Raw genomic sequence first — 15417 nt, 5'->3', positions numbered from 1 at the left:
TGCTAGTGAGGAAAAGATAAAATCTTTACAAATGTTTACAAACACTCTTTCATCATCATAATCCTAAATACACTAAGGGGCAAAAAAAAGATAACCTTACTATTTTCTCTTCAAATGATTTTTCTTCTTTTTCACCCCTCATTTGTTATGTTTTTTGTGTTTTTAGAGTTTCTAATAATTTTTTTGTTTTACTTAAATATCAAATTAAAGATAATTGATAATGACAATGATATAGTTCGAATAATATACATATATTATTCGAATAGGGTGATGGTGCTCTCTTGTATTGGTTCCAAAAGTTAAATTTCACAATTCAAATGTGCTTATTTCCTTTCCTTTCCCTGGAATTCATATTTTTAGAGTTTATAATGATTTTTGAGTTTGAGTTAAGCATCAAAATCAAAGATAATTGATAATGACAATGATATATTTTCATAGCTAATCATAATGATTGAGAGAAGGGATTAATATGCAATGTGGTCCGCTTGCTGACTTTGACTAAGTCGCAGCTTCAGTTGTAACGCGACCTGCAGAAGCCTCCAATCTTTCTGACTGCATCCAAGTTTGAGTTGATGTAATCGAAACCTCATGATCTTGACTTACCAGCAACTTGCTTGCCTCCTCAAGTCCTTATCAGCAGTACCTTCGCAATGGTCACACCCACATTGCGAGTATCTATCATACCAAAGATAGTCTTCAAAGAATTTTCAAATGATCATCAAATCTTTTAGTAAACTTGATTTCCAAGTCATCCAAGTTTAGTTTTCATGATCTTTCTAAACTTGATATTCCTTTATCCAAGTTTGATGTTCAATTTTTAGGTTTTCAAACTTGATCTTTATTCATCCAAGTTTAGTTTTCATGATCTTTCTAAACTTGATATTCCTTTATCCAAGTTTGATGTTCAATTTTTAGGTTTTCAAACTTGATCTTTATTCATCCAAGTTTGGTCTTCATAATCTTCTTTATTAGTAACCTTGATCTTCTAATCATCCAAGCTTAAACTTCAATTTTCTCCTTAATAGTTGTGTCTTCAAATAGTTTTGCCCATAAATAGCTTCAATGAGATATTGGCCTCCAAGTAGTTGATCTTTCAAGCTTAATTCACTTGCCAAATATGGATGTGTCCACATATGGCCATTGCTAGCACTTCAAGAGAGATCATCCAAGTTGATTTGTCTTGTTAAAAGTAATGCCTCCAAAGATAGCTCTTGCCTTCAGGATGATACTTCTCCATTGCCATGTCATCTTGCCTTGTCATTAATTCCATATCACTATGGTTTCCATGTCATCGCCATTACATGACACGTATTAACTATTAATTTTATTATTACATTAGTTATTAAAATATTTATTAAATTTATTATTACATTTTATAATTTTTGCACTTAACAAAGGTATCCATAGACATTTGATAATACTTTATTTTTGTTAATTGGTTACATATAACTCACAAGTTATGTATGTGAAAAAGTCTAAAAACAAGGGATTTGGTTTTGTGACTAATTTGGTTATAAAACCAAATCTAGATTTCTAAAACTCCATTAACTTAAGTTACATGTAACTCTAAACCTTCTAAATAAACACTATCTAAACTTTTTTCTACAATCACAACTCAAAATAGTTGAAAGTGGAAAGAAGACTAAATTTAAAAAATATATATATAATAAATAATTTCTTAATAAAATAAAAGGACAAAAAATGGACACTAGAATAGGACATTTGTATAAAACGGAAAGAGTATATCGTAGTGTAGTTATTCTCTTTGTTGTACATGGCAATTATTATTATTATTATTATTATTATTATTATTATTATTATTATTATTATTATTATATTTTGATTAATTTCTTCAAAGTATCATGTTATACAAGAGTTCATCTTCCCTGATTCTGGAACCAGAAAATACACAAGTTCCAGCCTATTATATTCTGACTCTTTTCCCATATGATGTTATTATATTTTTTTATTGTGATTGGGGACACATGTCAGGTTTTAATAAGTTGAAACCAGGATATTTCCTGGTTTCAGAACCAGGAGAGATGATTTCTATTATACATGGTAATGTCAGTGATTAACCTTCATTTTTCTCAGGAGCTACCTACTGTATGAGATAATTAAAGTATATATATATATATATATATATGTAGAATCCATATACCTCATATTTTACTGTTTTATATTTGAAATTTGAATTATACCTCAAAATAAGTCAATATTTTATTCTTTTCACTAATACTGACTCTTTTGAGTTTGATTTGATGTAAATAATTAAACTTTAATTTGAAAAAAATTAAAAGACCTAGATATATTATAAAATTAAATAAGGACTATAAATAGAAGGAATTTTATTGAGCCATTTAAGTATGAGTATATTACCATCGGCTTTGTCCTCTACCATAAATTTACATGTACAATAATATTTAATTAAAATTACATCATGTAAATTATAAATAACAAACTATTATAGCTAATAACAACGACAATCCATTAGTGCCAACGAACTACGTTAGTCATCTAATAAATAGTAAGTTTTAATATTAACCAAATATGTCAAAAATTCAAAGTGTTTTAGTCCAAATATTAAGTCGTTACATTAAAAAATTAAACAGTTAAAAATAATAAAAAGTTATCATCTAAAATGGTAAATTGTTATAGTCAAAAATAAATTCTAACTGTACAATAATAAATTGCTTTGGTAACCTATGCAATAACTTCTTGTGATATATGCTATATTACGTATCATGTCAAGTTAATCATATTTGTAAGTAAAATTGAAAACCTAAAGAGATTGAGTTAAGAGTATCACAATGGTTAAGGGAGAGAAAAAAAAATTGTACTATTCAGTTAAATGACACTACAACAAAAAACGCAATTTGCGACATATTTTTGTGACACAAAAGATAAAAAATGTGTCACAGATCATAATTTGCAACATAATTTGCGATACAATAAAATGTGTCGTGTTTCAGATGTCACAAATATTTACAACATTTTTGAAGACTGTGTCGCAAATTTTGTGACACAAAATAAAAACGTTGCAAATTTAATCGCAATTTATGAATCTTCTGAAACAATATTTGCTATTCAATTTGCAACGATATGCGACAATTTATTGCGACACAATTTCTGTGTCGCAATAAATGTTGAAACTATTTTTATACTTTTTGCAACATTCATTGTGACTTATTTTGATTGTCGCAAAACTTTACGCGTCACAAATTGTGTTGCAAATCTTGAGTCTTTTTGCAACAAATTTTGTGACCCGTTTTGTTTGTCGCAAAACTTTTTTGCAACATTTTTTGTGACTTATTTTGATTGTCGTAAAACTTTACGCGTCACAAATTGTGTTGCAAATATTGAGTCTTTTTGCAACAAATTTTGTGACCCATTTTGTTTGTCGCAAATTATGTTGCAAATGTGTGATGTTTTGCAACAAAATTTGAGACACATAACGATTATTACAAATTATGTCACAAATTGTGTTGCATCTTGGTGAGATATTCTGCGACACAATTTTATTGTCGCAAATTATGTCGTAAATTAATTATTCATAATCATGATTATTTATAATAATTTTTTAACTCTTTTAACAAACCTGTTTTAACCTTTTTAATTTTTTAAAAATTAAATTTTATATAGAGTCTCAACCGAAAAATACAATAAAATACAAATAAAGTAAATTATATAATTGAAATTTGAAAAGGATGCATATGCAAAAATGTGGTGATTTTTTTTTAATGTTCAAGTATTTCTCTACTTGGTTATAATTCATGCAAAACACTTTCTTTTTAACCTTTTTAAAAGGAACATGGCACTAAAAATCACATTGGAAAAAATAATTAATAATAAGAAATAATTAATGATATAAAAATTGATAATAAGTTCAACCCAACGATTCAAATTTTGCGACACAGTTTGCGACGCCAACAAATCGTTGCAAATAATGTGTCACATTTTGTGTCGTAAACCAATTGCATGTTAGGTGCCAACATTTGAGACAAAGTTTGTGACACCAATAGATCGTTGCAAATAATGTGTTGCAATTTGTGTCGCAAACCATTACATGGTAGGTGCAAAATAGTTTTGCCACAAAATTGGCGACATTCTTGGATGGTCGTTTTTTTGCGGCGCAATTTGGTTAAATCTACAACGTTTTTGTTTTTTTGTCACAAATGGTTGACAATTTGTGTCGCAAATATATGTGTCACAAATAACATTTTTTCTTGTAGTGTAATAAATTGTAATTGAAAATTGTTAAACTTTAATAAAAATATTAAACTATTATACAAAAATATTAAGCTGTGTGCATCGTATACTATAATGTTAGAAGGAAAAATAAACTATTTACAAGATATAGTGAGTATCATTCTACTTAAGGGAGAAAGAAAAATGCACTGCTTAGTTGAACAATAAAGTGTAAATAGAAATTAATAAACTGTACAAATAAATATTAATCTGTTATATAAAAGTAACAAACCATGTATAAGATATATTACACTATTCAAAGGAAAATGTAAACTCATTACATAATATGTTGATTATAATCCTAGATAAGGGAGGTTAAAAAAAAAACTTTGTTTAAACAATAAACTGTAAGTTGAAATTGGTTATGTTGAAACAAGGTAACAATAACCTTTGAAATGGTATTCTCTTTGATTTCGTCTCATTGTCATAGCTTCATACTTAATTTAACTAAATTCATACTTAAAAAAAAAAACAATTTACAACAAATTTTTGCAACAAAATTAATCCGTTGTGAATTTGTGGTCAATATTGATGCGGAAAAATAATTTGTTGCACAAATATTGGGAGTAATTTGAAACGGTCTGCAATTGATTTTGCAACATAATTGCAACGCATTTGTGATGGCACAAAGTCCCATTGCAAAAAAAATGGAGGGAAGTGCATGGCAGATATTTTGCAACAGATTTGCAATGGATTGACAATGGACAGTTGTTGTAAAGGTTTTTATAAAGACATTATAATTTTGAAACAGAAATTTGCAGCGGATTAGTTCCGTTGCCAATTTGTTACAAATTTGTCATAGTTTTCCGATGGAATAGTGGGAGTAATTTGAAATGAATTTGCAATAAATTTTGAAACATAATTGTAATGGATTTGCAACGGAACAAATTTTGATTGCAAAAAAAAAAAGAGGAAAATGTTGTAAGTGAGAGATATTTTATAACTGATTTTCAATGAACTAGCAACAGACAATTGTTGCAAAAGATTTTACAAATACATTACAATTTTGCAATGGAAATTGTCAATGAATTTGTTCAGTTGCCAAGTTGCAATATATTTGTCACAGCTTTACGATAGAATAAAAAATTTGCAAAAAATAATAAGAGTAATTTGAAGCAGATTTGCAACTGATTTGTAATAGAATTGTAATGGATTTATGACGCCACAAATTTCAGTTGTAAAAAATGGAGAAAAGTGCTCAGTAAATATTTTGCAATGGACTAGCAATGGAGAGTCATTTCAAAGGTTTTTACAAAGACATTAAAATTTTGTGACGGATTAGTTGCTTTGCAAATTTGCAACAAAATTATCATAGATTTATGATGAATTTTGCCACCTAAAAAAGTTGTGTCATAGAAATGGATGGAATAACTTTTTTTTATATAAATAGCATGCATTATTTAGTTAGTTTCATGTTGAAAAAATATGTCTAAAAGAAGTGTCGTCTAGCTTTTATTTTGCCACAGGTCCCCCAAGCTCTTTTAGTTACTTTTATTTTTGTTCTAAATGATAGTATGTATTAAATTTTTAAAATTTCTTTGCATAGCTTCTGATCGTCTAGCCCTCGGCCTCTATCATCTAATTGACTATCTGAAGATATATTTAGTAATTGATTATCCATCGGTGATTATTATAGAATATTAATATCCTGTCATGTACATATATATATATATATATATATATATATATATAATATAACAATTGAGAATTTCTTTCACAAACAAACTACATATATACAAAATCTTAATACCTTCAAAGCACTATACATACATAACAAATTTTCTTTAAAAGTATTAAAAAAATAATAATCTCAGATATTTTTATTAATTAAAAATATAAATATATTTTTAAAATAATTTTTTTTGAATATAAACAAATCATTTTAAGAAAATAAATGTTAGTGCAACCGCACTATTTAAATTGGCTTGATTTGACACCAACGCAAGTGACGTGGCAACCAAGGTGACAAAGCATAATTGATGATGTGGCAAGCATAGTGACATGGCAAGGAGACTTGGAGTGCAAGACAAACATCTTGAAGATCTTGGTGGAGCTATTTTTAGTATGTCTACAACATGGGACCAAATATCTTGAAGATCATGGTGAAGCTATCTTAAAGATCTTGGTGGAGTTATTTTTGGCAATGCATTACAACTTGAAGACAAGATCATATCAAGACCATATTTAGGTGATTTGATTGAAGACTAAATATGGTGGAGCTTAATTAAAGAAAGATCTATTCATGGTGTGAATGAAGATATGATTTGAAGAATCCTTGATGAGAATCATTGAAGTCTATTAACGGCAAGATTTGAGGACCAAACTTGGGTGAATTGAAGATCAAGTTTGGAGAATCTTTGAAAACCAAATTTAGGTGAATTGAAGACTAAGTTTGGCAAGTTTTGTGAAGACGCACAAGGACGTGCGCCCTTGCGAGAGGCTGCGTGATGAGGAACCGAGGAGGTAGGCTAGTTACCGGCGATCGGGATCGGGAGATTTGGCTGCATCGACTCGAACTAAGCATGACTGGAAGGTTGATGGGTCTTGAGGTCGTCCACAATGTAATCAGAACTCAGTCAAGTCAGCAGTCAGGGCCATGTTGCAATTCATGTTACAACAGGAGTTACAACAGCTAATTTCGACAGGTTTTTAAATTAGCAGCCCCGGAGATTCTAAAAGAGGTATGTGCTATATTTGGGACGTTGAGGCGTCTATATAAGCCACCTTGCTCGTAGATTGTAGGTGTGACTCTTGAGTGACTCTTTGAGGAGAGTGTGTGAGCACCAGACAATCTAGAGAGGGTAGTGATCTTTATTGTTGAGAGTGTGAGTGACAAGTGTTTGTACTCATCTATTTTTACCTCTTTTAGTGGATTGTTTATCTCCGGGCTTGGCCCCCCAGACGTAGGTGAGTAGACGCCGAACTGGGTTACCAACGTTGTGTGTCTCCTTGTGTTTGTTTGTGTGCTTTTTCTTTATTGGTTTGTGTGAGACTTCTATGAGTGCTTAAGTGTTACTTAAAACCTACAAACCACACTGGAGGAACTAACAAGTGGTATCAGAGCCTTGGTCACCGTTTTCACTTTGGTTTCAAAGTTGGCGAGGTCCTAACAAGTTCCATTGATGGCCTAAAAAGAAGGAGCTTCCGTCACACGACCACCGTTGCTAAATGGATCCAACTATCCATATTGGAAGGCATGCATGAAGGCGTTTATCAAGTCCATTGATGAGAGTGCATGGATTGCTGTAGAAGAAGATTGGTCTCCTCCTAGTCTAGTTGATGAAGATGAGAACGTGATCATGAAGAAGAAAAAGTCATTGGAGTGTTGAAGACATGCGCAAAGCTAATGCTAATGGAAAAAGCTCTCAATGCAATTTTTTTGGAGGTGTTGATGAGAACCAGTTCAAGTATATTGCAACATGCGAGAGTGCCAAGAAAGTTTGGGAGATTCTTCAAACCATTCATGAAGGGACCAACTTGGTAAGAGAATCTAAACTCCAAATGCTAACAACTATGTTCGAGAATCTCAGGATGAGAGAAGAAGAGAGCGATAGCCATGTTCAATGCAGAAATTGATGGACATAGCAAATCAGGCCTACCACTTTCGGCAAGGAGTATTCGGGATAAGAAGCTAGTCCGGAAGACACTTAGATCTCTCCCAAGAAGATTTGATGCAAAAAAATCTCAACAATAGAAGAAGCAAGAGACATCTCAACTATGAAAGCGGACGAGTGATGGGGTCTTTTGCAAGCATATGAGATGAACCTCAATCCCGAAAGAAGAGTAGAAGATATAGCCTTAAAAAGTTGAAGCAACAAAGCAAAAAGAACCACAACAAGCCATTGAAACAGACAATGAAGATGAAGATGATAATGATGTTGTTCTCCTAACAAGAAAGCTACGTGAGATGGTCAGAAAATACAAGACATAAGGCAAGAAATTTCAAAGAAAAGATGATCTAAATAAAGAAAAGGAAGAAGCTGAAGATCATCACAAAAAGGAAGAAATTGAAGATCGTCTCATGAAGATCAAGTGTAGAGAATGTGGAGGCTTTGGGCACTATCAAGCCGATTGTGCTAATACTCTCGTAAAGAAAGGAAAAATCACTCGAATGCTAGATGGAGTGATGACTCAGATGGTAGCACTAAAGAAGACGATGAAGGAAGTCTGAGCAACCATCATGCGTCCTTTCCTGCTATGATGAATGGATCCACGCCTGTTGAAGAATATGTTGCAACATCAGCTACAACATCCACTAAAATTGACAGTGAGTACAATGAGGTAACAGAAAATGATCTTCTCACAAGCTATAAACTCATAATGAACAGATATAATGATATGATGTTGCAAAAACCAACACTTGGAGGAAGAGTTGAGTATATATAAAAGAAAAAGTTGTTCAATCTCTGAGAAGACCTTAGACTCCATGAACAAAGAGTGCTCGCCAAGCTTGACGAGATTCTATCGATTGGAAGAACTAGTAAAAGCCCGACATGGTATTGGGTATATTGGAGAAAAGCTCAAGTGTCAGAGACGGAAGATTCGGGAGTTGTGTTTGTCAAGTCAAGCGCCCAACAAAAGCGTTAAAAGAAAAACAAGTCAAAAGCAAGGGAAGAACCAAAAAGTGAAGTGCCTACATGCTTTCATTGTGGAGAAACTGGCCACATAAGACCCAAGTGCAACAAATTGAAAGAAGACTTGAAAAAGTGGAAGAATAATTGGACATGAAGAAGCAATCATTAAAAAGAAAAAGTCGAGAGGAAGACTATTGTAATCAAGAAATTGTGGATTCGAAAAGGTGAAGTACCAAGAGAAGAAGAAAAGTCCTCCAATTCGGGGTTTGAAGATGGTGATAAATTAGGCAGTACAACATTATGGTACAACAATCAATATGTTGACCGAGTTCCTATGAAATCAACAAGCAAAACACTCCAAGGAGTGAAAATCTCTTGATGTCTCTCACAGTTTAAAAACAAAAAAACAAAAAACAAAAAAAAAGGGAAATAAAAAGGAGGGAAAATAAAAAAAATATTCAAAAAAAGGGAGAGGGATTATTTTTTTGAAAAGAGATTTTTTTGAAAAGGTGCCTTGGAAGTTATAACTAATTAATGGGGGCATAAAAACCCTAATATCCCAATTTGTTTCCAAAAATTGTTTTTGAAATCAGAAGTAAGCAAAGGAGAAGGCGAAGACAGAGAAGAAAAGATGAGGACAAAGAGGATGGCCCGCCGTGCTCCACCGACCCCACAAGAAATTGCTGCCCGAATTGCGGAAGTAAGGATGAGAGGGACTGATTCTGGAGGAAGCCCACCAAGGAGAGAAGAATCAGAAGATTTGGGGAAAGCGATTGTCCCTTATGTTTCTTCTCAGGATGCTGAAGTAAGAGAAGCGGGAACATCGTCTCAAGATTTGCCTTCAGGTGTCAAAGACAGAGATGATCTCTTGAGATGGGTTCGTGAGTCTTTTCCAGGTGCTTATGTTCAGAGAGCAGAGGAAGATGAACAGGAGGACTCCACTACTGTTCTAGTAGGAGAAGGTTCAGAAGAGCAACAGGCTAGGGATGAAGATGCTGCAGAAAAAGAACCAGACCGAGCACAAGCAGAAGAAATTGTTGGAGAAAGAAGTACAGATGCTCCCACTAGTGCTAAAGAAGAGGTTGCTACTATTCTAAGTGAAGTTCTGGGTAATCTACACTGACATGCTGAAGCACCTACAGATACTAACCATATCACTGCACAAGTTACAACAACTCCTGCAACATCAGAAAGTTCACATAGTTCTGATGAGATCCCACTCAAAGACCGTGTTGCCCAGATTGCTAAAGGGAAGAAAGTAGTGTCTGAAAAGAAGGCCTAGTTAAGAAAGAAAATCCAGAAAAAGGAGAAGGTTAGCAAGTCCAAAAGAAAGTCTTTCTCTGATCCCGAAGTAGAAGCTTCCCCTAGGCACAAGAGAAAGTGTACTGAAGTAGCAAAACAGGGGGAGAAACCATCAGCAAGCTCTAAGAAAGAAAAGAAGAAGAAAGCAACCCAACAGGCAAAAGATAGTGATGAAGACAGATTTCATGGCAAAGCATCCAAGAAGAAGTTTGAATCTGTTGAAGGGAGAGGAGTTGTGGTTGAAAGGATGATTGATGAAGGAGCTTTTGAGAAGTATGGATTAACTGAGCTGCTGCAACAAAGAAGTTTATACAAGTCTGCAACATTTCCAGAAAGCTATAGTTTACCTCTAGTGCATGAATTTTACAATAATTTGCTGCCCTCTGACAAAGGGATCACTAGAGTCTATGTTCGAGGTAAGTGGATCCCTTTTACTCCCACTTGTCTGAATAAATTCTTGGAGTTTAAACCAGAGGTGAAGGGAAACTATGAAGAAGGGCTTGAGTTGAATGAAGAAGTTCTGAAAGAGATCACTGGAGGAAGGACAGAGTCATGGGGAGAAGAGACAAGACTCCCAGCATCCACCCTTACGCCCAAGTACAATGTTTTGTTTAGACTTGGTATTCGAGATTGGTTACCGACCCGCACAATTCCGAGCATAGTGAAGGAGCTTGCTCTATTGTTGTTTGCTATTGGGAACTGGGAAGAAGTTTAATCCGGGAAGGCTAATCTTCCGAATATTGTTAAAGAAGCTGTATGCTCAAACTCTTCAACATCACTTGGATATCCCTGCACTTGCTCGCAGATTTGTTCAACATGTAGTACAACTCAGGAATGGAGAAGTAGTCACAACAGTAAAGAAGTTGAAAATTTCTCAGAAGCTATTCAGCCCAGGTAAGAAAATTGATTTACTTGTAGGAAGGGTGTCTCCACCACCAATGCCTGAAGATGAAGAAGAGGCAAATCTATTGGTAGAAGAAGAATATGAGAAGATGTTGAAAGAGCAACTAGAAGATGTGGAGAGGAGACAACGAGCATTATCTGCAGAATTGTTCATCATTGCCAAACAAAAGCAGAAGATTATATCTCGCTTGGAAATTCTTGAGAAGAAGAAGAAGAGAGAAGATGATGGCCACGACTTAGGGGGAGATGAAGACCAGGAAACCTGAAGATAGGGGGAGTTGCTGAAGATGGTATAACAAAGCTTGCAACAGTTCATGAAGACTTCGGCATCAATTATGTCACAAAGGGGGAGAAGTGTGCTTGCACCAGACTGACTAGTTATTTGTTTTTCATTTCTTGGGCATTTGAACATTTAGTCTTATTGTGTTGAACATTGTTATGTTTGTCAGTTCATTATGGTTAATCGTATTTTGTCTCACTAGTTTTAGTTTGTAATATTTTCTCAAGTATTTTGTAAGAAACTAGATGATATCTTGTATCAGTCCTAGTTTCTGTTCTCCAGTTGATGTTGTACCTGGAAGTTGTAACAACGTCAGTTTAGTCTGTGTCCAGTCGGGTGTTATAGCAGAATGTTGTATGCAGAGTCGGTCTGGATCGCGAAGCAGTTGTGTCAAATTATGCCAAAGGGGGAGATTGTTAGTGCAACCGCACTATTTAAATTGGCTTGATTTGACACCAACGCAAGTGATGTGGCAACCAAGGTGACAAAGCATAATTGATGATGTGGCAAGCTTGGTGACATGGCAAGGAGACTTGGAGTGCAAGGCAAACATATTGAAGATCTTGGTGGAGCTATTTTTAGTATGTCTACAACATGGGGTCAAATATCTTGAAGATCATGGTGAAGCTATCTTAAAGATCTTGGTGGAGTTATTTTTGGCAATGCATTACAACTTGAAGACAAGATCATATCAAGACCATATTTAGGTGATTTGATTGAAGACTAAATATGGTGGAGCTTAATTAAAGAAAGATCTATTCATGGTGTGAATGAAGATATTATTTGAAGAATCCTTGATGAGAATCATTGAAGTCTATTAACGGCAAGATTTGAGGACCAAACTTGGGTGAATTGAAGATCAAGTTTGGAGAATCTTTGAAAACCAAATTTAGGTGAATTGAAGACTAAGTTTGGCAAGTTTCGTGAAGACGCACAAGGACGTGTGCCCCTTGCCAGGAGACTGCGTGATGAGGAACTGAGGAGGTAGGCTAGTTACCGACAGTCGGGATCGGGAGATTTGGCTGCATCGACTCGAACTAAGCATGACTGGGAGGTTGATGGGTCTTGAGGTCGTCCATAGCGTAACCGAACTCGGTCAAGTCGTGATCGAGGGCCCATGTTGCAATTCATGTTACAACGAGGGAGTTGCAGTGACTAATTCAGCGAGTTTTTAAAATTAGTAGCCATGGAGATTCTAAAAAGAGATATGTGCTATATTTGGGACGTTGAGGCGTCTATATAAGCCACCTTGCTCGTAGATTGTAGGTGTGACTCTTGAGTGACTCTTTGAGGAGAGTGTGTGAGCACCAGACAATCTAGAGAGGGTAGTGATCTTTATTGTTGAGAGTGTGAGTGGCAAGTGTTTGTACTCATCTATTTTTACCTCTTTTAGTGGATTGTTTATCTCTGGGCTTCGCCCCCCAGACGTAGGCGAGTGGACGCCGAACTGGGTTACCAACGTTGTGTGTCTCCTTGTGTTTGTTTGTGTGCTTTTTCTTTATTGGTTTGTGTGAGACTTCTATGAGTGCTTAAGTGTTACTTAATACCTACAAACCACACCGGAGGAACTAACAATAAATATATAATCTATTTAGTTATCTAGATGTTTAAAATTACTACATCCTTAACAAAAGCTTGGGTATATATGCTTTTATTTATTAATTCTTTATTATATGAGTTTTTAAGAATTTTATTTTTTAAAACATTTATGTTAATCATCATTTTTATCAATGAAATAAGCCAATGTTGAGCTAGGGTATATATGTTCTTTATTAAGCAAATCAAAATTTTTTTATTACCTTAAAGCCCAACTTTCCCATTCTTTATCTAAACTTCTCCATTGCTAATCAACCTCTCCATCACCGCTATTGCACCTCTCTCTCTCTCTCTCTCTCTCTCTCTCTCTCTATCTCTCTCTGTCTCTCTCTTGCCATTGTGCCTCCATCTCTGATCGTCAATCGAGCTCTCCATCTCCATCGTAGCTACAAATCCTTATCCCATTGTGCCTCTCTCTCTCTTGCGGCTCATCATCGTTCTCTCGTGTCACTTCAATCTCTCAAAAAGATGGTGAAGGTAGTCGGCCTTGTTTCCCTTCCTTCTTGCCCCAACCCCACCCCTTTTGCCATTTTCTAGAACTTGCACCAAAGCACTCTGTCACTATCTCTTCCTCTCTTCCTCTTGTAGCCTTGTCTTTCCTTGAGATGGGAGATGGATTGGAAGCCTTTGCCTCCTGCATTCACTGTTGATTGATTTGATAGTTTGATCAGAGTTCTTGTGTTCAATGGTTGGTCATCCTTGCATCTCTTCTAGAAGATTAGTGAAACAATTTATCATTTTTGTTGGAAATTTGAAGGTATTCTACATATGATTTACTTTTTCTTATTTCTTTGCAGATCTTGTGAATCTATTTTTGATGCTTTGCTTCATTTGATTTTCCTACTTAGAAAGTTATGTTTATTGGTTTGTTTAGAGCAACCGGATTTTGTAGATTTTTGTGTAGGAATTTCAATTGTTAAAGTGATTTCTTTTGCACTTTTTTGATGATATGATTATTTTGAACTCTCTTATACCTAAAATCATGATGCAGTTGCTTTACCCAAAAAAAATATTGGGTACTTAATATTTATTAAAAAAAATCATGTTCAAGCATGTTGATGGTTAGGCTCCTACGGCCTAAATTTTGAGAACATTTGGTTTAATTTAAAGAACTTAACTTAGGTATGAATCCTTTGTATGATGAGCCATGCCAAGTAGACTATTTTTTGGGTTTTCTTTGCATCTTATGATTGCACTAAAATCTCACATACTTGAATTTATAGATCTTACAGACAGAGATGCATCTTCTTATGATATGAACTTTTTCAACTCCCTGAGGTTGGGTCTAGCTTTTTTTATTTGCCTGTAGGTTTTGAGGCAAATACTTTTCATTCATGATCCTTAATTTCCCTCTCTCAATTTGAGTTATTCTTACAATTAAGCATTACTTTTTTTAGTATTTACATGGAATTGAAGGATAGAAAGATTTCTTTTTATGGTTTCATTTTTCTGAATAAGATGGGTGGAACATATCGTTATTACATATAATATGTTAAAGTTGATAGATTTTAACATTTAAAAAATAAACATAAGGTTTACTTGTGATAATCTTAATCACAATATTTAAGTAGGTAGATCACGTCGCGTCTTTAATTAAAACATTTTGACGAAGCTCATGACAATGTTGCACAAGTTAGAACATACGAGTGTGATTGCCTTTGTGCCCCTCCACTTTGTGTATTCAAAGGTTGGCACATACCCACATGTCTTTAAGCACAACTTGTGTCTTTACCTTTGTTCGATCTAAAGACTTCATCAACAATTAGGTCCATGATCTACTTTTACTCCTTCTCTTCTAAACTTGTCTCCACAACCCTAAATGCACAAATTAACACAAATACACACAAATAAGCTATAAAATCTGATAAAAATAATGCTCAATGTAAGAAAAGTATACTTTGTATTACTTATACACAAGCACTTATCAGAAAATGAGGATCACGAATGAAAAGTATTTGCATCAAAACCTACCGGCAAATCAGTAAAGCTAGACCCAACCTTAGGGAGTTGAAAAGGTTCATATCATAAGAAGCTGCATCTCTATTTAAAAGCTTTATAGATTGAAATACATGAAATTTCAAAGCAATCATAAGAAGCAAAGAAAACCCAAAAAAGTATTCTACTTGGGAAAACATGTTGGAACATGATATTTTTTTAATAGATATTAAGTACCCAATTATTTTTTGGTTAAAGCAACTGCATCATGATTTTAGGTATAGGAGAGTTCAAAATAATTCATATTATTTAAAAAGGTGAAAAAAGGGAAAATTACTATTTACCCCTACACTGTTTAAAACTTCCCAAACAACCGCTGTAAGTTTTGAATACCCCGGACAGCCCTTCCTTTATCATTTCACTTCTTTTTTACCCATTGTAGGTCATTTAGAATGGGTCCATGTTGTGAAATTCCATCATTGCCCTTAAAAATGATGGGAAAAAAACCGCCCAATCACATCAAGTCCAACATTTTTTACATTTCTCGAAAACAAACTTTGGAAGACTTTTCACCATGTC

General features: G+C 34.2%; 1 protein-coding gene across 1 annotated transcript in view; it reads left to right on the top strand.

Annotated features, from left to right (window-relative positions):
- The window catches only part of LOC120256909, a 36511-nt gene that overhangs the window by 7968 nt on the left and 13126 nt on the right, over window positions 1–15417 (top strand). Inside the window, exons 2-5 of the mRNA XM_039264576.1 lie at window positions 9416–9931; window positions 10013–10080; window positions 10123–10833; window positions 10930–11018. Of these exons, the coding sequence (XP_039120510.1) occupies window positions 9416–9931; window positions 10013–10080; window positions 10123–10833; window positions 10930–11018 (1384 nt within the window). The remainder of the gene's footprint in view (window positions 1–9415; window positions 9932–10012; window positions 10081–10122; window positions 10834–10929; window positions 11019–15417) is intronic.

This window comes from Dioscorea cayenensis, unplaced genomic scaffold (genome assembly GCF_009730915.1).
Source record: "Dioscorea cayenensis subsp. rotundata cultivar TDr96_F1 unplaced genomic scaffold, TDr96_F1_v2_PseudoChromosome.rev07_lg8_w22 25.fasta BLBR01001717.1, whole genome shotgun sequence".
In the NCBI taxonomy this organism is placed as follows: Eukaryota; Viridiplantae; Streptophyta; class Magnoliopsida; order Dioscoreales; family Dioscoreaceae; genus Dioscorea; species Dioscorea cayenensis.
This window is presented reverse-complemented; position numbering and strand designations above follow the sequence as displayed.